We start from the raw sequence: 23,273 nt of genomic DNA on the forward strand, positions 1-23,273 counted from the left end.
AAGGTAACTTGAAGACCCTGGCCCATGTCATCCCTCCGTTTACCACTGAACCCACCACTTTACCTCGAGAGAGGAAGAAGGTATGCCACACAAGAAGATTGCTCAACCAACGTGCAAGTCTACAACGCAACTGATACATATTGCAGACGAGTTTGTCAAGCAAGATGATGGGAAAAACCAAGACATGGAAACGCTTCTGCAAGAGTGTATCGACACCCTAGTCAACTACCAGGAAGAATGCAAGAAACTCCGAAGAAAAGGCTCACAAAACTCACCGCAATCTTTAGGCTCGCGAGACGAAAATATATTTGAAACTTACGAAGCTGCATATGTGTACTACAAGATCGTATCTCAGCTGGTGCTGAATAAGATCCCAGAACTACCTGAATTTCTGCACGCCAAAAATAACGCCGAGACGCAACGTGAAAAGGGTCTGATCGACTTGTACAATATGCTGGTCAAGACTTTGCTTACAGACGAGAAATTCGCAGAGATTCGCAAGTTTATAAAGGAACATTCGACAGCAGAGAAAAAACCTGCGGCAATCAAATCTTACACCGAATCAACGTGGACGAATGGTCAAAGAATCAGCCCGTCACGTCTTTCCACGCTATCAAACGAACACAGGGTGCTGCTTATAGATCTCAGACCGCGCCTGAAATTCATAGAATCGCATATCAAATCGGAAACCATCACATGCATTGAACCGATCTCTTTCAAAGACTCTTACTCAGATATTGAGCTCACCAGAAGGTCGCTTATAACATCTCCCGCTCGGGAAGTTTCCCTCTTCAAAGAGCGGGACTCTTTCGACTACATCGTCATATACACGGATGAGCTGGACAAGACAGGCTTCTCCCAGCAACAACAAGTTAGTCTCTTGGAATTATTGGTGCAGAGGTCATTCGAAAGACCTTTGAATAATGTCAAAGTCCTCATACTACAAGGGGGTTTTGAAGGATGGGTCAATAATGGAGGGCCATGCGACAGTTCGCATCACAAAGAGGATCGTGAGTACGCCTTGGAATATTCTATTCCTCCACTGATACCACAAAAAGCTTCTGTGATGAAACCTGCCCCATCGTCCTCAACCTTTGCCAATTTTCCGGAAACGAACGGGTCGGTTTCTCATGAAGACAGACCAAACTCTCCATTACTCTTTCCCCAACAGCGACCTTCGGGCTTACAGCGAAGTTCCAGCTTCAGAGATAGACTCTCCAGCATGTCACCCATTTCCAGGACAATTAGCCCTTCCCCAACCCATGAGTCCATTGTACATAGAGATTCGACAAGTTATCCGGAAACTCCGCAGCTGGGCCCATCGCCAAATGGCAACAAACTTCCTTCACAAGTCAAACACGAACGTGAGATTTTCAATTCTCATCTTAACGGCTTTTCCCCACCTCGTATTAATGGTGGAATGGTAGAAAACGGGTTGGACAAAGCATTGATGAGACCAGCAGCTGACACGAACGGAAAGGGGTTAGCCAGAGCTGCAGATGAAAGTGCCGATCACGTACTGCTGAACAAACCGGTATCGGGGTTTTGTGTTGGTTTAGTAAATCTCGGAAATTCGTGCTACATGAATTGCATCATTCAGTGTCTACTGGGAACCAACGAACTTGCCCAGATTTTTCTCGATGACTCTTACAAAAATCACATCAATTTGAATAGTAAGCTGGGCTCGAAGGGCGTTCTAGCCAAGTACTTCTCGCAATTAATTCATACAATGCGCCAAAAGGCTGTCTCAGCACCACCTGGTACTCCAAAAAATCACAATAAGGGAGATGAGAAAAGTGCAGTCCAACCGATCAATTTCAAAGTTGCGAGTGGATCCATCAATTCTTTATTCAAAGGATCATCCCAACAAGATTGCCAAGAATTCTGTCAATTCCTACTTGATGGTCTGCATGAAGATTTGAATCAATGCGGTGGTAATCCATCTTTGAAAGAGCTATCTGAGGAAGCAGAAAAAATAAGGGAAAAGCTTTGCATGAGGATTGCCAGCTCAATTGAATGGGAAAGATACTTAACCACGGATTTCAGCGTTATTGTAGACCTTTTTCAAGGTCAGTATGCTTCCCAGCTGAAGTGCAAGGTTTGCGGTCGCACCTCCACCACATATCAACCGTTTTCGGTTCTCTCGGTTCCGGTTCCTAGCGGTTCCCGCTGCGGCATCATCGACTGCTTCGAAGAGTTCACCAAAATCGAAACTTTGGAAAGGGATGAGCGGTGGTCTTGTCCTCAATGCAAAGTCAAGCAGCCTTCAACAAAGAAGATCACTATTACAAGGCTGCCTAGGAACCTCATCATTCACTTAAAACGGTTCGACAACCAACTGAACAAGAACAACATATTGGTCTCTTATCCTAATGTCTTGGATCTGACACCATTTTGGGCTGATGATTTTGACGGTAAACTCCCACCTGGTGTGACGGAGTTACCTACCCGAGGCCAAGTTCCTCCCTTCAACTACGACTTGTATGGGGTCGCCTGCCATTTCGGTACTCTGTATGGTGGACATTATACGGCATATGTTAATAAAGGCTCTCCTTATGGGTGGTGCTATTTTGACGACACCAGCTGGAGGAAAGTCAAGAACCAGCATGAGTACATCACGACAAATGCCTACGTTTTGTTTTATCACCGCGCCTCAATGTCATCGCTCTAGCGTAAAATAGACAGGAGGAATCCTCTTTATAACGAACTAATGATCTGAATACAGGAATCGGTATATAGTCTGTAAACAAGGAAATAACGGCACAACATAAAGTAGGCATTGTGTGGGTCTACTGCCAGTCATCATCGTCCCCGTCACTGCCATCTATTGGTTGCTGACTAGCAGAGACCGTTTTTTCCCTGGGCGTCTCGGAGTCTTCCTCGTCATTACGGTCATCGGCTGACCTAGCACCGTTATCTTCATCGTCATCATCCCAACTCACCGGAGCGCCCTCCTGAAACTCTTTATTTTGAAGCAGCGATTTTCTTTGGTTCTCCATGTCCACGATCTTTTGTCTCTGCGTAAAATATATCTCCCAAAATCGTCCATACGTGACGTGCTCTGGGACCAGACTATTCATAGTCTTAGAGAGTATTTCATCAGCCTTCAAAAGGTCCGAAATCTCCGCCGTTTGTTTATCTACATCGAAATCATTGCTAGCAGTACCATCTTCAACTTTCTCCTCGATGCTGTGGTTCAAATAGATGTTCTTGTCACTAGACAAAAGTCTCAATTCCGCCTCTGTTCTGTTCCCAGCCACTGGAGGAGTAGAAGCTCTACCCTGGGAGCTTACTGACGACTCCACGGGTTTCCTATCGTTCCCACCACTCAAACCGAGTGAACCTGACACGTTTGACCAAAATGAAGGGTTAGACACCTTCTGCCAGTAATTTTGGGCCATGTTTTCAACATTGTGAAGTTGATGATCCAACGAGTCCAATGCTTCCTGAGCTTTTTCTGAAATGTGTGGATCCAAAGGAATATTTAGTTGTAAGCCCTTTTCTTCACTCTGGATAAGTTTCTTCACTGCATCTGCTGTCTTCTGGTACTGTCTGTCGATGCTCCCTTCAAACTTTTCAAAAGCTTCCTCCGTAGTTTTGTCATTGTGCACTTCACCTTCTGACAATCCTGGACCATTGTTGGCCGCTTGCTCCTCGTAGAAGAACTCCATCCTGAGTTCTTTGTCCTTATGAACAGGTTGAAGTTGAGTCTGATGAACTTATTCTTCTAGTTGAAAGATATTGGTTATCACTGAGGGAAACGATTGACTTGATCAAACTTAAAGCCAAGTTGAACAAGAATAAAAGAGAAGCAATTGCTGGGTTTCCATTGTGTCGCCTTGCTAATATCAATACTTGAGAGTGGATCAGTTGAATGATATGTCGCTGGTTACTCCGTTGTATTTCAGTGCTGTTCAAGCCAACTTTTATAGAGGATCACAACCAAGGGAAATCAACCTACCCTTCCTCGTAACGTTGGGGTTGAAATACATTGTTTCACTCACACCAGAGCCTTTGACGACGGGAGATTCATGCATGGAGACGTTTTGCCGAGAAAAGGGTATTGAAAACGTTTTTATCGAATGTAACAACGAGAAAGCACCCAAGGACAAGTCGAAGAGTAAGGTGAAACGCAAGAAAAAGGCCGTTCCAATCGATTACGATGTTGTAGTACAATGCATACAGTTCCTGGCAGATAAAAATCATTATCCATGCTATATACACTGCACAAACGGAGAATTGGTGACATCGCTAGTGGTGGCATGTCTTCGAAAACTGTCGTATTGGAGCACGGTATCGATATTTAACGAGTTTTTGACGTACAACTCAAGCATCAACATTCATGAACGTGGATTTATCGAGAATTTCAATCTCGACATCGATATACGGGACCTGGACATGAAAGATAAAGTTTCGTGGATGATTGTACGATCCAGCAGTGTTTCTGACACCCATCAGAGAAATGGATGTTTGGGTGAAGATGACAAACAACACACCAATGTTGGGGGGACCCATCGTGCCATCAGACGCATTGGAAGTTTTCCAGGTATGCTTCCGCGACTCAATTTCCATGGTGTGAACACTTAGAGCAGGTCTTGAGGAAACTACGAGAATCTTACATGAAGGCCATCATAATTGGGGGTATTAAACATGTTGTTTCGGCTTTTTTATCAAGCTAACAAACGGTTTCTGTTGATTTAATGGTTCAGAGATGTGCCAACACTTTGTCATTCAATTGTGAGGTCACCGTATACACCGAGGAACACAATATTCACCGTTCCTTCATCATTCAGTAGAAGAAAAACGCTTTTTAGGCATCTAACAAGACGATGTGGCGCCCATATCTTATCCAAGAGTGGGAATCCAATGGCAAGCGAGGAGCCTCAAGGTTCTACCCATAAGCATGGCGACTATAATCCTAATCAAAACTATCAAACCAATCTTGGCTAGCCAATCGAACGTTGGAAGCTCTGGAGGATAACAGAGGAATCGCTTAACATGGTGTCCATGCTATCGAGAAGGTACTCGAGTCCGCTTCGAGACCTCAGGCTTATATATCACATGAAGTGTGCGATTTGGCCATACAGATATGTTCGTCAAGGAAAGGTTGTTCTTAAGACCTTACAATACCAAGATGTTGTCGAACCAGTCAACGCAGCTTATTTGGTGAGCATGAAAAGATCACGCTCTGACACTGCACAAAAGCTGTCTGAAGATTTCAAAGAGCGGCATATCGACAATTTTAATAAGGGCTGTGAAGCCATTCTTGAGATCGACCCATCTCTTCACGATGCAATTTCGAGAAAGGACTTCCAGCTGTTTCTCAAGAAGAAACAACCAGATATGACTCTGAACTACCATTTTTTGAATCTTGCAAGCAGCATCTTAGCCCAGCAGATTAGTGGAGCTGCTGCTAATAGTATAAAGAAGAAGATCATCGATCGATATGGCCACTTTCCGAGTTTCCAAGAAACAGCAGAGCTTTTCAGACAAAGTAAGTCCCAAGAACTTCGAGAATGCGGCCTTTCAGCACGCAAAGTGCAGTATATGGAGTCGTTGGCAAATTATTTCAATGACAACGAACAAGAGATCAAAGCGTTGCTCAGCAAAGAGAATGATGTCATTGCTTCTGAGTTAGTCTCGAATGTCAAAGGCATTGGTCCCTGGAGTGCTAAAATGTTTCTGGTGACGAGTATGGAGCGTTTGGACATTTTTGCTGCTGACGATCTAGGAATCGCTCGCGGTTGCTCAAAGTACTTGGATGCTCGTCCAGATGTAGTAAAGGACCTCATGAGCAAGCGTGGTCCTGTCATTAAACGCAGCAAAATAAAGCACGTCAAGAAGAACTGGAAGGTGTATGATGAGGATATTGTGGAAAAATGTGGTGAACTGTTTGCACCTTACCGAACAATCTTTATGTTTTTGATGTGGAGAATATCAGACACGAATGTCGAAGTGATGGCCAAACGAGAAGATGAATTTACAGCTGACAAGACGTCATAAATAGAGGTGTAACTATAAAATATTTACAAGTAATTCTCGTTTTAAGAGAGGTTGGCTACTGTTTCTGGATGACTTTTATTTGGCAGCCTTGGCAGCCTCTGTTAGGATTGTACTGGCAGCTTTGGGTGGCGCCTTGACTGAAAGACCACCTATTAAGAATCTCATGGGTACTCTAGCTTTGCGCAACTGGGCAGCAAAGATTAGGGCATTGGTCAACAATGCCATTGCTCCAGCTTGATGCAACGAACCCAAGGATATAGGTACCAGATAAATCAAGGTAAACATTCCAAGAGTCACCTGCAACGTGACGACGCCCATCATGGCATGCATGGACTTCACAGCATTCGCGGGTAGAATATGTTTTCGTCTATTGACCCACATATGCATCGCAAATACACCCAAAAATGACGCTGTCGCTAGTATTCTATGATTGAGCTGGACAGTCGCAGGGTTTTCTAACATGTTTCTCCAGAATAGATCACTCGAGTCTTCTTTCCTTGCAAAAGTTTTGTCAAACAGTTCTCTTTTGCTAGGGATCCAGTCGTCACCCATATGAGGGAAAGTGTTGTATATAAGGCCCGCATCCAAACCGGCGACCATTCCGCCGCTCATAGCAGTTGCAAAAATCAGAGCTAGCAAACCTAGCGAAGTTTTCCTCAAGGGATTCAAAGCGGGATTGTCTAACTTGGCCATTTCTACAAGTGCCTTCTTAGGGTCCTTGACCCATTTCGCCTCCTTCAAAATCTCCATTCCAGTCCACAGCATACCCAGGTATAGCATGAACGCCGTGGTGAGATGTGTGGTAAGTCTGTATTGAGAAACTGTTGGCTTCGACCTACGCTCCTTTAACTCTTCCTTATCCAGACCAGATTTAACCATCCACCATCCTATGAATCCTTGTAAGCCCAAGAGCGAAGCCAAGGCAAACAAGCGTCCGTTAACCCTTGGCGACGTTTTCCTGGCAACGGCAAAGTAAACTGCGGGTAAAACAAATACAGCACCTATGGCACGCCCCCACAACCTGTGAACCCATTCCATGAAATAGATGAACTTGAATTCTTCTAAGTTGATGTGGGAATTCAGTTGCTGGAATTCCGGAGATTCTCTATACTTGGCGAACTCCTCTAGCCATTCTTGTTCGTTCATCGGAGGCAAAGTTCCTGCCACAGGTCTCCATTCGGTAATACTCAATCCGGACTCCGTAAGCCTTGTAAGGCCGCCAAGCACAACAATCCCGAAAACGAGCCCCGACGTTCCAATGAGCCAATAGCCCACTTGTTTTGACGAGTTGATAAGCCTTTTCGCGGGCTGCTTTTTAACTGTCGTCGCAACCTGATTGAGTAACGAGCTCGAAGAAAAAAACCTAGGTGATTGGAGTTTGGTTTTAAGACCCTGAGTACATGATATGCCTGTAATATTTTTGAGCGTAAGTGGTCCTGTGCCCATCGCAGATCTGGGGAAATGGGGTACCGCGATCCTCGCGCCGCTGCGCGCTAGAGGACTCGCTGCCTTTAAAAAATGCTTCAACATTTTATTCAAAGGAATAAGATACTGGATATTAGCGCATGTGCTTTTTCCCGAAGCCCACCTCTATGAGCTCTCTTGACCGGTAACTGAGAGCTTTATACTTTCGGGATCCAATTTTTCATCACCTCGGTTTTTACGGCCCTTTCGTTTAAAGACGAAAATGATTAATATGTCAGTTGACATGCGCATCTTGACTCGAAAGGATATCGGGTTTACCAAATACGCTTAGAGACCATCTTGTAGCGTGACACATTCTTCAAACTGCGTTTAGAATCGTGTAGTACACGCTTGTCAACTGCGTTTGACGGAAGCCTTGAATGACTTTGGCTGGTGTCATCATTTCCAGACATGTGTAATGCGATCCTTGTTCTCTCATCGACCTTTCCATGCCCGCTTGATGGCAGCCCCGGAACGTACATAGCTTCGCCAACGGCGAAGTTGCTGGCCCCATTATGACCCTGCAATGTTTGAGACCACTTACTCAAGGCAAGATGTAAAACGAACTTGGATAGTAGTAAGCACACAAAGCTCATAGCAACGATCGAAAACGTCCGAATTACGGAACTCGATATTTCGGAAAGCCCTATCTCTAGCGCAGGCCTGATCATAACAAGAAACAGCACCACTAGAGCAGGCACTGGCAGTCCGAGACGAGATTGAAATTTTTGGAGGTTATGAGTGTGATCAGCGCATAGTATTCTTAAAAATGTCCCATACATTTGGGGCCTCACACGATTGAACTTCGTAATGTAGGCATGCTTGACCCAATCGACAAAAATTTCGCTCCCAACTACGGTGATGACCGGACCACCTAGAGCCCCCATAATAGTGTAGGATGCTAAACTCCAAGACCAGGAGTATGGAGTATCTGCGGAGAAAGATGACGTCGACGCGATCAAGTTGCGGATCCCGATGATAATGAGTAGAACCACCATTTGAAATCTCTCTATAATGTCTGCGATAGTAATTTGAAAAAGACCTTCTTTGTCAAAACGTTTGAAAACGCTGGCCTTGATCTCGGCAAACTGCATAGATAGCAGCAGCGTAACCAGGGAATTGGAATACGAGTTTACTGCTACATTTAGCGCAATTGTCTCATACATTAGTATGAACCCATGAAAAGTTAGATACGCCACAGCGCATATATTGAGAGCTAGAGTCTGCAGCGCTGCCGGCCCAGTCTTGTAGCGACTTTTGGAGCCTACGACCAATAGCACGCTCTGCCCAAAAGATGATAGCATTTTGTCGCACATATCCAAAACACCGAACATCATATACAGCTTCATAGCGCTTTGGCCCTTAATTCTATGATACACTTGCGAAGTATCCACTTTCAAAAGGATGGCAGATGCACAGGCTATCACGAACAGCATAATGAACTCTTTGCGAGTATTCTGAACTCTTTTTCTATCGAAACAGCTATAGATAAGGCGTGCTGGAAATACCGTGAAGTAGTACAGAAAACAGTTCAAACATGCTAATAGTGAGAACGCCATCAACTTCTCCATGTGTAAGAAAAGCCGAAGCATGTTCAGAATCTGTTCCATCTCATTTTCGGCCTCTTCTTCCTCTTTCCTCTCGGCTACCTCGACCGCTTCTTGATCTCTACGCTCATCGCCGGTAGATGGTATATCTCGCCTGCAATCTGTGGGCTCAAATTCAGCTAACAAAAGCTCCCGAATATACTTAAATTTGTCTGGCCGTCTGAATTTTCGATTCTTCGCGACCTTAGGAGCCATAACTCTATGAACCGCGGCCTGAATATGGGCCCACTGTTTACTGCAGCTCTAAGCATTGGCATTTTCCCAACCCAAAATCGATCCCAAGAAACGTTACGAATCTATGTACTATATCACATGACGTAAAAGGTCAACAACTCTTTCAACCTTCGAGCGCGGTTTCTCATGCCAGGAGCAGAAATACAAATGAGTTTGGTCGAGGGACATTTCTCGGTGCCATTCAAATCAAATTCATCCTTGGATTCCACAAACCACTTGATGCTGGTGTGATGGGGTGCTGACTTTGCGTTCCGGGCTGAAAACTTCAGCACCCAGCTCTCGAACGCATGTACTCAAAAGATGGCGAACTGGCTTTTGAAAACTCTTGAGATTATACGCAAAATAAGTAGCTACATCTTTATCTATTGGGTCTATATACCACGTATCTAGTAACATTCCTTGTTGTTTGTCAGTGAAGGGCCAAACAGCCGCTGAAACTGAAACTGTTGAGTGGGACTCCAAAAATTGCCAACCTTTTATAGTTTTTATGGCTCCCCTAAAAAAACTAGCGTTTGTTTATGTTTCCATCACACAATTCGCTATTTTCTCACGTAGAGGAAAGATATAAGAGCGGATATGACAGCGATCGTTACGAAAAATAAGAGACCCAAATGGCCAGCAAAAGGATGTTTATAAAGTCTAAATAGAACTAAAGTTGAGCTTTACAAGTAAGGGGGTCCGGTTTGATAGCAGACATACGTAAACCGCGTCACATCACGTTCGAGAAAATTAGCCGCTGTTACATCATATAGTTTTTGACGTTCGAGTGCGGGCGTAGGATCAACAGTCTCTGTAAGTAAAAAAAAGTGGACACCCGTGTTTTGGGGCCATATTCAATATCTGAATCGAAATTAGGCATGTTTGAATCAAGCTCGACGTTCTGTGTGTAAGTTTTTATCAATTCGAACCAAAGCGTATTTCGTTCACAGATAAAAGCTCAACTACCGGTAAACTGTTCACGGCAACAGCTCAGGATGATTTTCCTTAAAAAAAAACTCAAGTGACTGAGTCAGATTGAGCTGTCACTATCCATTGGTGAAACAGATATGTAAAAATCAGTCACCGCCACCGAGAATGAGACGTCAAAGTATCATATTCGAGAGTAGCTGCGATACGTGAATTGACTACTCGTTCTTTTCTCCAGTACTTCCGGACTGGCTCTTTTGTGGGCTTGCCATCAAATTTGCCTTCCGCTCGCGCCTATCAGCACTCCAAAATCAGCACTTCTACCAGAGATGCGGTATCTTTCTGCAGTCCACCATGCTCGTCCATACTCTTGTCAGTTTTGGGTTTTCCATTTCTAGCCCTTAGTCCTTATATTACAATACAAGTATCTCGTTGAGAGATGCGATGAGTTAACGCTGGTTGGCCAGCACGAATGCCTACTGATAGCCTTCCACCAACTCACACACAAGAACTGCACTTAGCTTCGAACAAATTGATCCAGCATGTTTTGTACCATCCTTTACGTTTAGAGCTACAGTTAAATGTATTTGACGGCAGTAGTATAAGTTCAAATTAGTGTCCCATTCTTACCACCAAGCGGAATCTAAAAAGAGAAGAAATAGGTTTGACCTCTAAAACTACCTAGACAATCGTACCCGCAAAATAGTTTTCCGTTCAGATGACCAGCATTGAAGATATAAAGAGACTTGTACTGAAGCCATTTCAAAGCCATCGTCAATTAAGCATTAAGGAAGCAGACACATTATCATTGGAAATCCTGGATCTACTGAGCCAATCGGATTGTAAAGATCGACAGACACTTAAGTATCTGGCCAATTTTCTTACGATAGAGACATACCACGACTTGATCGAGGAACGAAACCTCAATAGAAAGTGCGGTTACCCTTTATGCACTCGCAGCCAGAATCGAGTTCGCGATCCATATGGCGGGAACGCAACAGCAACCCGTTTTCTGCAAGAAAACAATCCATACGCCTACCTCTCACATTATTGCAGTAAGTTTCACTATCGCTGTTCCCAGTTTTACGAAGTTCAGCTGACGGAAGAAGCTTTGTTCGTACGTATAGGCGTCCACCTTGATGATGAAGTTAAAGGGAATTTACCAAAGCTGCAAAACATTTCACTACTTGAAGAGCTCATTCAGGGTGAGGAGTTAGGCCAACAAGACCTGATGTCAATCGTCAGTGGTATAGGACAGCTACATATAAAGAGTGACGAAGCGTTAGGTGGAGATGGTAAAGATGAGCTTGAAAAAGATTTGAGTGAGTGGCTATCTCATATCAAGATCGTGGAAAACCAAAATCCTCACCCTATGGGAGACATTTCCAAGGACGAAAGCTGAGCTTTGCAAACATCAAATGACAGTTATGTTTTTACGCATTACCAGATACAAATTTGTGGGCCTTCATGATTGTCGGAAGATTCTGTGTCTCAAAAAACGGGGTTGCAAACGGCAAGTCATTTTTCAGCATCTTTGTATACCGCCGTTTACGGTTCTCATACATTACTTCGGTCTTTTGCACGAAATACTGGTATTGGCCGCGAAAGATTCTTTTCTGCTTATATTCGTCGAAATATTTGGCTTGCTGCTCACTCTCGGTGCTTAGGAAATCAAGGGATTCCTTTATGGGATCAAGCCACTCGCCCACGGCTTTGTCGTCGGTTTTGGTCGTTGTCTGCCTTGTCCTGTTAGCGGCTTTAGAGGCGCTGTTCAAGTACTTTTCAGGTCCTCCTCCCAATACTGATCCGTGTTCTATTAAGTGCTCCCAAACAGCTTCATACCATGCCCATCTACTGTTTGCATGACAAGCGTTCCAATTATCAAGGTTTTTTTGGCCCTTTTTTTTCTGCTCACGAATAATGCGACCAAGCTCTTTTGACTGTCGCTTTCCTTTGTTGATGGCAGATCTTATGAACCAGATTCGACTCTTACCAGCAGAAGTGTGATTTAGCGATACTTTTGGGGGCCCTAACGCTAGTTTATATTCTATTCGATGCAATTTTTGGAGAGATTGTTCGTGTAGAGCTAAAGGGAACACAAGCTTCGCTTTGAACCCTTTAGAAATGTACTGGGGTAAGAGAAAACGTCGTTGTTTCTCAGTAACATAGTCGTGCAGTATCTTGGCATTTCTCACATCTACAGGATCTTGATAAGTGGCCTCTGACGGTGCACTCAGCGGCAGCGGCAGCTTCTTTCCATTACCCGAGGTTTTCCGCGAATAGAGCGTTAAAAGGTCCCAGACTTTCTCAGTTTTTGATTTCAAGAGAAGACTATTTAATGTTTTCAGGTCTCTTAAGAGCCTATAGATACTCCAGCTGGATTTATCGCATCTATGCTTCGTCAAAGTTGTCTTTACTGTGGTTCTAATTCTCAATTGCAGATGCTCAGAGCATACATATTTAGGAATATTTCGAAGCGTGTATCGATACCAATGCAGGACATAAGTCCTATGATGCGGTAATCGTGAGAAATGGAGTACCATTTTACGCCAAGGTTGTCAAAGAGCTATATTCTACCAACATATAACTTGGTCGATACAGTACACTCGTGATAAATTGATTTAGATAGCTATCTTCGTATTACAGCGAACAGGTCAAAATTAAAGCGTAGGTGACAACAAGCTAGCCCAAAACGGCGACGATAACCACTTCGAGCTGTTAATCCTTTCATTCCTTCCGAAAAACCCATTAGTGTACACATATGCAGTATAAAGCTAGAAAACCAGACTCAATTCAATTATAAAAATTACTAATTTCAGCGTCTAGTTAACCAAAGCAGAGGCAGTAGCGGACTCGTACTTCCAGTTAGGAGGCAAGACAGCAACGGTTCTGTAGTATCTAGCCAATCTGTGGATTCTAGATTCGATCAAAATCAATCTGAACTTAGCGTCCTTGTCCTTTCTGTTTCTCTCCAAGTGCTTTCTGACGGCGACAGCCTTCTTGATCAAGTAGTACAAGTCTTCTGGGATCTCTGGGGCCAAACCGTTGGACTTCAAGATTCTCATGATCTTGTTACCAGTGACGACACGGGCCTGGGTGACACCGTGAGCATCTCTCAACAAGACACCGATTTGAGATGGAGTCAAACCCTTTCTGGCGTACTTGGTGATCTGCTCGACAACGGAGTCGGTAGAAGACTTGAACCAAGCTGGAGCGTTTCTGCTGTATGGAATGGCAGAAGAAGAAATACCTTTACCCTGTGAAAGGAAAAAAAATGTTAGTAACAGAGGAAAGACGACATAAAAACCTGAAATTTAGCGTCAGACCCAGGGAGGGTTAAGCAGAGTTGTTTCAACATCTGCTAGTGAAAAGACGAGCCCAAAGATCATGATTGACCAATAGTCTCGTCTCAAAATAGGAGTCACCCAGCCCGCACATCTCATGTAGGACCAAAAACGTACACGTTTAGCCCATAAGGATGTACACCGGAATGGTATTTAAAGCACCTCCAAAAAGGTAAGCTTCAAAACCCATCGCTGTGATCCGACAAATCGCTTGAAAGAAGTTTTGAAATCGACCGATTTCAAGAATCCTCTTTTAAGCAGACTTTCATTCCATTGGTTTGAGTGAATTATTTCTAGAGCTGTTCAAGGTGAACTTCTCAGAAACATTGGTATGTGACGTACCTTGGAGTGTAGACGACCCATTTTGACTAGTTTATTCTATGTGTTTCTAAACAAGATTTATTGAACGGGAACGGAAGTACATTGATTCACAATTTAGCATTTATAAAGAAGTCATTGAAAAATTCCAGGCAGTGCTTGCTTGGGATTTGAGCGTTGTGCGTGGGTCTTTCCCTCCTCGAACTTTGCAAACTGAGTCTTTCTGACAAATATGAAAATATTTGAAATTAAATCTACACTGATGTATGGGTGTTTTTTGAAAAAACAGTCATATATAATTAAGTGAATGTGACACATATAATGAGACTTGAACTGTACTCGGGTTTGCCGTCAAAGAGAAAGTAAGAAGGGAGGATCGAAACCTGAAGCACTCACTTAGATCGTTTATAACAGATTCAAGTGGGCCTAGAACCTTGGAACTAATGCAAATACCTGTGAGATCATCCATATGTGCTTGATTATTAATATCATGCTATACGTATTTGCCGAAATTCACTGCAGGACTACCGCACTGGAAAAGTGACAAGCCGCCGGAAAGCGAATAACAGACCAATTGACCCGTCAATTTGATCCCGATCTTCGATATCCATGACCGCTATCAGCATGATGGCATGGGCTCACAAATGATATTTTCCCTCTTGAGTCTCATCACCCTTCAACACATTTCAATTTCGCCAATATATATTATGGTCATTAAAATCGACTTTGGACGTCTTTAAACTACGTAGCTTGAATCTGACTGCTTTTTAGAAGTTCTAAGGGGAGAATCACGCCAAGACTCATCAATTCTCACGCATGGACTCTGCAAACGCACAGCTATTGGAGTAAAATGTTAAACTAGCTCTAATACTCATCACGTTTTACGATTTTATCTGTTCTATCAACTCATTGATCTCATCTTCCTCCTCCAGACCGGTGGAAATCTCTATAACCTTGCTCACCCCGCAATTGTTTCTTATTAGCTCCAACGCTCCCGCATAAAGCATCTTCCATTCTTGTGAAACCACAGTCGCGGGCTTCCAGTACAAAAGAACCAGGGGGGTTTGCTTCCGTCCGTCAGATGTCGTCATGGGATAGCATAGTAGTACGTAGCGAGGAGTGGTATCGGGAAGCTCTGGACCAAGGGACTCTAAGGAATCAATATCCTCATATCCCTCGTCATCGTCAATAGTGATCGCATACGAGGGTTTAGGTTCAATCTTGAGAACAAGTGTCTTGACGCTTTCGGATCTTCCTGTTTCGAGACGGAACTTATTGATCTGCGTCTTTACTGGTGCGCTGATGTTGTATAATGATGCCATTGCAACTCTTCTTTAGGCCCTGACACCGATTACTACTCGTATTGAGTTAATCTCAAAAACAAAATACCTTTCTAATAAATCCAAATGACACCATCTTCAACTCAGGAAGAAAAGTAAACGCCCAGTCTTACCTGGAGATAATGAACCTTGATCACAAGTCTCGTTGTATGATGTAGCTTTCCTTGTTTTGCTAAGGTGCAACTCAATGAATACCACGTACACCATAGGGAGCTGAGGATAACGAAAAGCAGCAAGTGCACTTTGATCGCGCAAACTCGCTTAAAAGTTTACAGTGTATATTTTTGATGGATTGACCACTTGAATCAATTCCAAGATCGTTCTATAGATTTGAATTTACTTTCTCGACGAAGTCATGGAAAATGTTCTGGGATGAGATGAGTTTGAAGAGTTGACCTTTGCCCTTTACCGCACATTCTAATGATTTTTGGAAGACTTTCCAGAGACTATCAAAGGTGTGTTGCTCGTAGCTTGAACTTCACTCTTTGAAATATTTGTCGTCTTTGCAGTCTGCGGGTGTCAATCTGATAACTTCATCAATATCCCAGTTATGAGGCTTGCCATTGCGTGAAACGCTGCTCTTACCGGTACTCACCTTGAGAAAGAGTTTCTCACCTACTTCGTTAACGTGGCGCAACAAGTAGTCGATGTCTTCCTTGGTTAATGCAGACGATATACAGAATCTCACACGAGATTCAATTAAAGGCGTCGCAGGGTATGCAACCACCACCACCGCAATCTTTCTTTGCAGCATCATTCTCGAAAAAGCAGGCATCTTGGAGGGCGCGTACAAAAGCATGGGTACGACAGGAGAATCGGCTACACCGTAGACGATAAATCCAAGTCTTCTCAAAGCCAAGCGCAGGTATCTAGAATTGAAAGTGATGCGCTGGAGTCTTTCAAGACCTTCACCCGGGTTAAGGTCTCCCGCAATGATTCTCAAAGAAGTACATGTCTGCGCTAGAACTGGAGGTGGAACAGATTCGCTGTAGTTAGTCGTGGTCAAGTCGCATCTTAGTCTGTCGACAATATTTTTGTCAGCCGCAATGTACCCACCTGCAGCTCCAAAGGATTTGGTGAAGGTACCCATCATGATGTCTATATTTGAAGGGCTCATGTTGAAATAATCGCATACACCACGTCCGCGAGCGCCGATGGCACCAATCGAATGTGCCTCATCCACGAAGAGATAACATTTGTACTTGTTCTTCAATTCCACAAGCTTAGGCAAGTGGCACATAGTTCCCTCCATCGAATATAGACCCTCGACACAAATCATGATTTTCTTCCAAGGTCTATGAGTCTTGGGCTGTCCGCTCACAATCTGTTCCTTAATCAGTTTCTCCAGGTTTTCCATATTGTTGTGCTTGAAGGCCTTAACCGTGGCACCCGAAAGACGAACTCCTGTTCTAATTGAGGTGTGATTGAGTTCATCTGAGATGACCAAACATTTCGGATCCAAGATAGAATTAAAGAAATTGGCATTGCTACCGTAACCCTGGGAAAAAATCATAGCGTCTTCTTTACCGACAAACCTTGCAACCAATTTTTCAGTTTCTAAGTGAAGATCAGACGTTCCAAGCTGCGTTCTTGGACCACCTGCACAAACACCGTATTTATCAACACTTTCTAAAGCTGCAGTCGTGCAAGGTCCCTCACTTTGAGCAAAACCCAAGTAGTTGTACGATGACAAATTCAAACACATCGTTGCAGTGCCTGGGTAGGTATAATAACTGTTAAGGTCATGGGAGATACGGTCGATGCAGGAGATGAATCTGCCAGGAACACCCGTTGTAGGCCTTGAAAAACAGTCATCAATACGCAATTTCAAGCGTCTCACATAAAAACTCTCGAATTTCGAAAACCATGGTGCCAAGCCATCCTTCTCCATGATATCCTGATGACGGTCTTTCTGGAATGTTAGTCCTAAAAAGTCGTGAACATGGCCCAAAATGATGAGGATCAAGTAGTTCAAATACGTAATTACCACAACATAGTAAGGTGGTGTGTCTGCTATGGGTTCTTGGAGTGGTTCTCCCTGTTGACTGCTAGTTTCATGAAGGTATTCCTTGGACGTTAAAGGCCCGTATTCATTGGCTCTTTTGTCCTCCAAAGATTGCGCTGCTGGATCAATCAGAGGAACTCTAGTATTGGAGATTGAGCTCATGGCAGCCCACGGAAGATTTGGTTCAATAACTCGGAGTTGCTTGGACTTTATGTCGGCTTTGATGAAAGATAGTTCACCTAATATTAGTATTACTCTATATATGAATGCCGCCAAAAATCGTGAGTACATGGAAAAGCCCGACGAGTACTTCCTTGAAGTGTGCCTGGAAAGCTCATTGGGCATCAACTTCACGACAGATACCCTCGATCCTAGGAGTCGCTGAGATTCCAGGACGTAGTACTTTATATGTTACATGTTTTCCCTACATATTTCAAAAAGGTTTCTGGCTTTCAGCGTCACCAATCTCATACTCTCCGGGAGAAACGAGCTGCAGATAATGATCACAATGTGGAGTTTCCGCAGGAACGTGTGATACCACTAATACAATTCCTGGCCAATGTTCAAGAACCTGAAAGCATTTTTGCATCGGCTCTTCTTCCATCGCCGAAAAGGCTTCGTCCAATATCAGAAGCTGGGGCATCTTCAATAACGCCCGCACGAAGAGCACAAGCTTCTGATCGCTTACGGATAGACCACCGTATGTTGCGTCTTGTATAGACTCGAGACCAAAATAATCAGCATAGGTATGGAGCACTAGGCGTTGGCTCTCATCCAGGTCCTTGTAGCATGACAGAAAATTGTTGGACGAATTCTCCTGGAATCCTGTAGCCAGCGCCTCCCTAACGCTTAGATCTCTGCTCTGAGACTTGTTGAAAATTGCATGCAGTTCAGGCGAAGACATACCAATTTTCTTGTTGATCGTGAAATAGTCTGTCGAGCCTGTTTTGCGGGGAATACCATTCTCCACAATTTTTGAGTTCCACGACTGTGGGTGGTCAGCGGTCAGTAGGGAAAGTAGAGTAGATTTCCCCGTTCCGTTGTTGCCTCTGATGTGCCACTTGGACACTGAATGAACTTTCCAGTGCAGATCTTTCAATATTGGAACACCTCTATAAGAAACTGAAAGGCCATTCAGTTCAATGCTCGCAGGGACCTTGACTATATCGTGCTGCGATTTCTGAGCCAAGGGATGAAATGAAATCAGATCTTGAAGGGTGAACTGAGAGTTTGACTTTTGGGCAACTTTTTCGAAGTTGTAGCGGCTGTTGACTGCCTCAATTTGGCCTTTTACACTCTTTATGTCGCCTTGGAAAACAATGCCAGTCTCGTCCACATAGCACACATGCGTGCACCAGTCTGGAAACGTATCTTGGTGTCGCAAACCAATCACAATTGGGGTTCTCGTGTATCTACCGATGAACGTTGAAATGATGGAGGTTGCAGTAGGGTCGAGACCTAAAAAGGGATCTTCGAGAAGAACCAAATCTGGGTCCTTCAGCAGGCCGCGAGCCAACCGTGCTCTTCGCATTTGTCCGTTGCTGAGCCCCATTGCCCATCTATCTTCCAATTCTTCGAGTTTAAGGTCTTTCATTAATGAAGCATACAGTTCAGGGTTGTATGCTCTGTTGGTCTTGGCAACTTCGTAACTGACCGCCATTGAACCCATTGAGTTATCTTTGATGAATTTGCCGCATGTTTGGTCGAATTCGTCTTTGAAATATTCGTACCTTGCACTCAAGTGAGCAGTTGGCATAACACCAGTGAACTTGACTGACTCTATTCTAGGCACACCTTCACGAACATGACCATATTTGAGCGATAGCGGTGGTTCTGCTAGATATTTGTTACTAATGACATCCATAAACTTGGATCGTTCAGAGCCCCAAACTACCCATTTTTCTTCGGGTTTGATCTCAAAGTGGTCTATGGCTTTCGGGAAGACAGTGGGTGCACCTTTTCGCAACGACGATTTGAATAGTGCGTTTTTGATCTGCACAACGTATCCCCTCATTGCTTGTTACTGGTTGTGACAATTCCTTACGGCCACATTGGCTGAACAACTCAACATCAAGTATAACTTACAATTTTTAAAAAATTCCGATATTATTCTACAATATTTTGGTATCTCGGCCACCGCCGAGATGACATGCTTGTTTATTTTTTGAGCGCTCATACTGTCAATCGCGACTATCGCAAGATCGATCTCAAGACGAGTTCGACCTTCTTCCTCACAAATAAGTAGAAAATGAAGCGTGACATTTGCAAAAAGGTTACAAGTAGTTATGAACCCAAACACTATTGATAGCATTGTACTTGTCTTTTTGCTCAGGGCTGAATACTACGAGCTTGCCCTTTTCAAATATTTTGTTGAAGGAATAAGGCTTGTTGTGTTTCTCATATCTGGCACAATAATAATAACCTTTACAGCGCTGGTCCGGTTTACCCCAAGCACCTTGCTTATCAGCAGGTATGATACCAGCTTGCATATTAACGGGGCCGTTGTAGTTGCTTCGCATCTCTTCAAAACTCGAAAATTTAGAAGACATATGCAAGCTTTCAGCTTCCCAATCGTCTTTTGAGGCATCAAACTTACAGTTTTGAGCCCCACCATTCAACCATAGCAAACCGTGCTCTGGGTCTAAATGGGAAATTGTGATGCTGCAGACCTCACTTTTGCGTTGTTTTATCTGGCTGTCGACCTTCGGATCGTTAACTAACACGCCAGATGCACCTGGCCGCGATGTGTGGAACGAATAGTCGTGACCGGAAACGTAAAATCCTAACCAAAAGAACTCTTTGTCACCGTAGCTGCAACCGCCCAATTTTGGCGTCATATGCATCATAAGTGAGATCATGAGTGAAGTAATATGCGAGTTTTTGTGAACAACCACCAGGCCAGAATCCATTTGATGCTTCTTGATGTTGAAAAAATAGTCCTTGAAGGTGATCTCCTTTGGGTCCAAATAGTTATCGCATTGTTCCTCAACGTAATCACTAATGATTGCGGGGAAATGGCCGAAGAAGTATTTTTCCAAAAATCTTGGTTGTAGCGTCTCGATCATGGCGGGACACTTTTGCTCCCCTATGGTTTCTTCGAGAAAGCGGTCCTTAAAAAACAAAGCACCTGTGTTGACGTAGTCAGTTTCATCAAAGAAAAAGTTCATGTCAACGTAGTTGATGGCATCTGTGTCCACAAAGGCATATTCTTCGAATAGATTAAGACCAGCCGCCAGCCACTTGTTTTTGAACCGCTCAAAAGAATCTATGACAAGAGGGTGCAAAGTTGGAGAAACATCGACAAACCAAACATTTTGCTTGACGTTTTTACTATGTTTGTAATCGGTCGTAGGGAATTGAATGTCATCAGAATGTGCTAGTTTTTGAATCGTGTCTATCGTTTCGCGCGAAATATCACCCTTAGTTACAACCTGGATTGGCAATTCATTACCGGTGAACCGGAAATGGGCAATGAGCTTTGAGGCCAACTCTATTTGCCCGTCACCAAAGCTGAGAACAATACCCCTTGGAGCGACAGTGGAACTCATATGGTTCCAGTTCCACAGAAATGAATGCTTCTCGTCATAGACGTACTTGACGGCACTGGGCGTGCCCTGTTCCTTGCCGATGTGGTGTATGTTTGGAATATAACCTTGGTCCAGTATTTCGCCCTGTGGAGTGATGATTTTTGGCATGACTTTCTCGAAAGAGGTTGCGTTGTAAGGGGCCAAGAAAGGCCACATACGTTGCTCGAAGTCCCATTGTAGGTTAGACGGTAGAGAGGAATCTTTTTGCTGCATGGTGCGGAACATTTTGGCCATGTCAATTGTTTCGGCCACTTGCGACACGAAACACATATCATACATCCTCATGCGTTCAGTGCCAAGTGACATGGCGGATTCACGCCTGTGGTCCATCAAAGCTTCTCTGGTAGCGTCGTCCACATCGTCTTCTAGTGAGAGGGAGTCGTCGTTGATGATAAAGTCCCATTTGTCGTAGCTATTACTCCAGTCGGGAGTCAAAGTGTATACCTGATGGAAGTAGAAGTAACACTGGGCTTCCTTGGTGAGGTCTTTAAACTGTTTGAAACGGTGGCCACGACCCAGATAATCCCAGGACGCCTTGTAGCGCCTACGCATATCTGAATTAAAGCCTGGGATAAGCTCCAACGGCGATAACTTGGTTCCCTTGATCTGCTCAAGTTTGATGGATGGATCGATACGATGGTAGTCGTGGAAGGAAACGCCATTGGGCGCGACCGCCGAGTTTTCGGACCGCGAATCCGGCCTGTAGTGCGACAATTTCGAGTACTGGCCCAGTTTTGATGCTTGGATGTAGATAACCATGGCTGCCACGATGGCCAGCACGGGCACCACGGTTTTCACCGCCATGCGAGCCGATGGCAGCGGTAGCTGGTGTTTCCGCAGATTGTGCAGGACCCGGCGGATCATGTTGTGAAGCCTTTATGGGAGATTTTTCACCTAGGTCTCAATTTACGTCTGCTGAAAAATTGGTGGTCAAGTTACCTTACCTTGAGCACTTCTTCAATTGTTGAAAATCCGGAAAAAAAAGGTTCAAATAAAAGATCAAAGAAAACCCAAATCAAAAGTTTCACACTATTCTTGACGCCTTTGCGAGCTCTTGTATAATAAAACGGCCCTAGCCCGCTTGTTTCGTATCCCAAAAAAAAAAAGTGCTATTTTGTGAGCGTACCAACACACTTGAAGACTTCAAGAAAAGCGAAAAAATGCTCTGGTTGATGCCTGGTCGAAACGAGCTTCAGCGTTACTGGCTGCGTCCGGCACCTTTTTCGATTCTTGGTTCTCGTGAGTGGTCTTCTTGAACAATCCATGCCGTTTTTCGACTCAAAGCTTTTGTTTTTTTATATATGTTTCCTGTCTATTTTCGATTATATTACTCACTGAGCTTTGTCCATCAATTTTACATGCAAAACACACCATGTGCGCGTCGCTGCTGAAGACGAGGTCTATTTTAACGACTTGGTGTAAGCCAAGCCAAAAGGCACCGACACCGATAGGGAATATAGAAAGGACTTAAATCAAGAAAGGGTAGTTGTCACCCGGTTAGACACTTTCTAAAGACTCTTCCCCCTCAGTTACGGACGTTACGCGTTTCTTCCTGTTTTAGAAGCGATCCTGCTTGCCGGAAGTTCAGAACAGAAAAATAGACGTCGCGTTGCCTTTGGGCAAACCGCACCGAAAGTAGCTCAGGCATCATTTTTTCTTTGTCTTACAGCCGTCCTAGATAGCTGGTGACGGTGTTACTGAGTGAGTGAGTGAGTGCTTTACTGTTCCTGTTCCGACGCAGACAGCTGTAGGATTATGCATGAGGAATACAGACAGCATCTTAATACGAAGTTACAGAGAAAAAGAGATAGAGACAATAGGTGGCAACCCGTCGGTGGTGAGTGGTGATCGATACACAGGTTAACCGGGAGAGGAGTTACGATCAATGGGCAAGAAAATTAGGGCAGGGAGACATGAACTACATCTCGTTTCAGACTTGTCACTGGTTCTATTCGATCTATTTTGAGATGGTTTTCTGCAAGAATCTGCAAGAGAGAAATTTACGAGGCGAAGACAGAAAAAGAATATCGTGGGGCCGGGGGTCAATCGATAACATACACAATCGGTTTTGGTCGCTCTGGCCGGTGCGTTGATTTTGCTGAGTTGATTTTGCAAATCTGCTCTAGAATTTTTTTTTTTCAAGTCGGCAGCCGGTTGTTACGAGGCAACAGGCTGGCAGCAGTGTCCACGAAAAAGAAGAGAAGTGAGGGAAAGATCGGAAAGACGAAGAACTAAGGTGAAGAGGTTCAGGGACGGGCTGGATCCGAAGTGGTAAGGGAAAGAAGAGGCGATAGTAATGGATGCAAAGGAAGAAAAGAAAACCTACAGTTGCCACGTGACTACAATGCTGTTATACGTACACAGTGACGAGGAATTTTTGGGTAAAAGTCGATTTTTACGCTCCCACTCATTTTTGACACACAAAACACCAGGATTGGCTTTCGACCTATCAAGTGCTTCTGGAA

General features: G+C 44.0%; 13 protein-coding genes across 13 annotated transcripts; 4 read left to right on the forward strand and 9 right to left on the reverse strand.

Annotated features, from left to right (window-relative positions):
• Positions 1 to 82: 82 nt before the first annotated feature.
• DOA4 (LALA0S07e01662g1_1) lies at positions 83 to 2,671 on the forward strand (the record flags this gene model as incomplete). The annotated part of the gene is made up of 1 exon (XM_022771374.1): positions 83 to 2,671. The coding sequence occupies one exon, from the start codon at positions 83 to 85 to the stop codon at positions 2,669 to 2,671; it is 2,589 nt and encodes an 862-aa protein (XP_022629288.1).
• A 118-nt stretch (positions 2,672 to 2,789) lies between these two features.
• On the reverse strand, positions 2,790 to 3,671 carry DOS2 (LALA0S07e01684g1_1; the record flags this gene model as incomplete). The annotated part of the gene is made up of 1 exon (XM_022771375.1): positions 2,790 to 3,671. One exon carries the CDS (start codon positions 3,669 to 3,671, stop codon positions 2,790 to 2,792), a length of 882 nt encoding a protein of 293 aa, XP_022629289.1.
• A 208-nt stretch (positions 3,672 to 3,879) lies between these two features.
• On the forward strand, positions 3,880 to 4,587 carry OCA6 (LALA0S07e01706g1_1; the record flags this gene model as incomplete). The annotated part of the gene is made up of 1 exon (XM_022771377.1): positions 3,880 to 4,587. The coding sequence occupies one exon, from the start codon at positions 3,880 to 3,882 to the stop codon at positions 4,585 to 4,587; it is 708 nt and encodes a 235-aa protein (XP_022629290.1).
• Positions 4,588 to 5,172: 585 nt separating this feature from the next.
• MAG1 (LALA0S07e01728g1_1) lies at positions 5,173 to 6,003 on the forward strand (the record flags this gene model as incomplete). The annotated part of the gene is made up of 1 exon (XM_022771378.1): positions 5,173 to 6,003. One exon carries the CDS (start codon positions 5,173 to 5,175, stop codon positions 6,001 to 6,003), a length of 831 nt encoding a protein of 276 aa, XP_022629291.1.
• Positions 6,004 to 6,078: 75 nt separating this feature from the next.
• On the reverse strand, positions 6,079 to 7,533 carry COX15 (LALA0S07e01750g1_1; the record flags this gene model as incomplete). Its single annotated transcript, XM_022771379.1, has 1 exon — positions 6,079 to 7,533. The coding sequence occupies one exon, from the start codon at positions 7,531 to 7,533 to the stop codon at positions 6,079 to 6,081; it is 1,455 nt and encodes a 484-aa protein (XP_022629292.1).
• Positions 7,534 to 7,742: 209 nt separating this feature from the next.
• Positions 7,743 to 9,269, reverse strand: EMP65 (LALA0S07e01772g1_1; the record flags this gene model as incomplete). Its single annotated transcript, XM_022771380.1, has 1 exon — positions 7,743 to 9,269. The coding sequence occupies one exon, from the start codon at positions 9,267 to 9,269 to the stop codon at positions 7,743 to 7,745; it is 1,527 nt and encodes a 508-aa protein (XP_022629293.1).
• A 1,663-nt stretch (positions 9,270 to 10,932) lies between these two features.
• On the forward strand, positions 10,933 to 11,616 carry RTR2 (LALA0S07e01794g1_1; the record flags this gene model as incomplete). The annotated part of the gene is made up of 1 exon (XM_022771381.1): positions 10,933 to 11,616. One exon carries the CDS (start codon positions 10,933 to 10,935, stop codon positions 11,614 to 11,616), a length of 684 nt encoding a protein of 227 aa, XP_022629294.1.
• Positions 11,617 to 11,647: 31 nt separating this feature from the next.
• Positions 11,648 to 12,757, reverse strand: RRG1 (LALA0S07e01816g1_1; the record flags this gene model as incomplete). The annotated part of the gene is made up of 1 exon (XM_022771382.1): positions 11,648 to 12,757. One exon carries the CDS (start codon positions 12,755 to 12,757, stop codon positions 11,648 to 11,650), a length of 1,110 nt encoding a protein of 369 aa, XP_022629295.1.
• Positions 12,758 to 13,036: 279 nt separating this feature from the next.
• RPS13 (LALA0S07e01838g1_1) lies at positions 13,037 to 13,921 on the reverse strand (the record flags this gene model as incomplete). Its single annotated transcript, XM_022771383.1, has 2 exons — positions 13,037 to 13,471; positions 13,901 to 13,921. The coding sequence occupies 2 exons, from the start codon at positions 13,919 to 13,921 to the stop codon at positions 13,037 to 13,039; spliced, it is 456 nt and encodes a 151-aa protein (XP_022629296.1).
• An 836-nt stretch (positions 13,922 to 14,757) lies between these two features.
• On the reverse strand, positions 14,758 to 15,198 carry AIM7 (LALA0S07e01860g1_1; the record flags this gene model as incomplete). The annotated part of the gene is made up of 1 exon (XM_022771384.1): positions 14,758 to 15,198. The coding sequence occupies one exon, from the start codon at positions 15,196 to 15,198 to the stop codon at positions 14,758 to 14,760; it is 441 nt and encodes a 146-aa protein (XP_022629297.1).
• A 496-nt stretch (positions 15,199 to 15,694) lies between these two features.
• LCB2 (LALA0S07e01882g1_1) lies at positions 15,695 to 17,383 on the reverse strand (the record flags this gene model as incomplete). The annotated part of the gene is made up of 1 exon (XM_022771385.1): positions 15,695 to 17,383. One exon carries the CDS (start codon positions 17,381 to 17,383, stop codon positions 15,695 to 15,697), a length of 1,689 nt encoding a protein of 562 aa, XP_022629298.1.
• Positions 17,384 to 17,654: 271 nt separating this feature from the next.
• On the reverse strand, positions 17,655 to 19,235 carry LALA0_S07e01904g (LALA0S07e01904g1_1; the record flags this gene model as incomplete). The annotated part of the gene is made up of 1 exon (XM_022771386.1): positions 17,655 to 19,235. One exon carries the CDS (start codon positions 19,233 to 19,235, stop codon positions 17,655 to 17,657), a length of 1,581 nt encoding a protein of 526 aa, XP_022629299.1.
• Positions 19,236 to 19,494: 259 nt separating this feature from the next.
• MNN1 (LALA0S07e01926g1_1) lies at positions 19,495 to 21,672 on the reverse strand (the record flags this gene model as incomplete). The annotated part of the gene is made up of 1 exon (XM_022771389.1): positions 19,495 to 21,672. The coding sequence occupies one exon, from the start codon at positions 21,670 to 21,672 to the stop codon at positions 19,495 to 19,497; it is 2,178 nt and encodes a 725-aa protein (XP_022629300.1).
• Positions 21,673 to 23,273: the final 1,601 nt, after the last annotated feature.

Source organism: Lachancea lanzarotensis, scaffold LALA0S07, assembly GCF_000938715.1.
Source record: "Lachancea lanzarotensis genome assembly LALA0, scaffold LALA0S07, whole genome shotgun sequence".
Classification (NCBI taxonomy): domain Eukaryota; kingdom Fungi; phylum Ascomycota; class Saccharomycetes; order Saccharomycetales; family Saccharomycetaceae; genus Lachancea; species Lachancea lanzarotensis.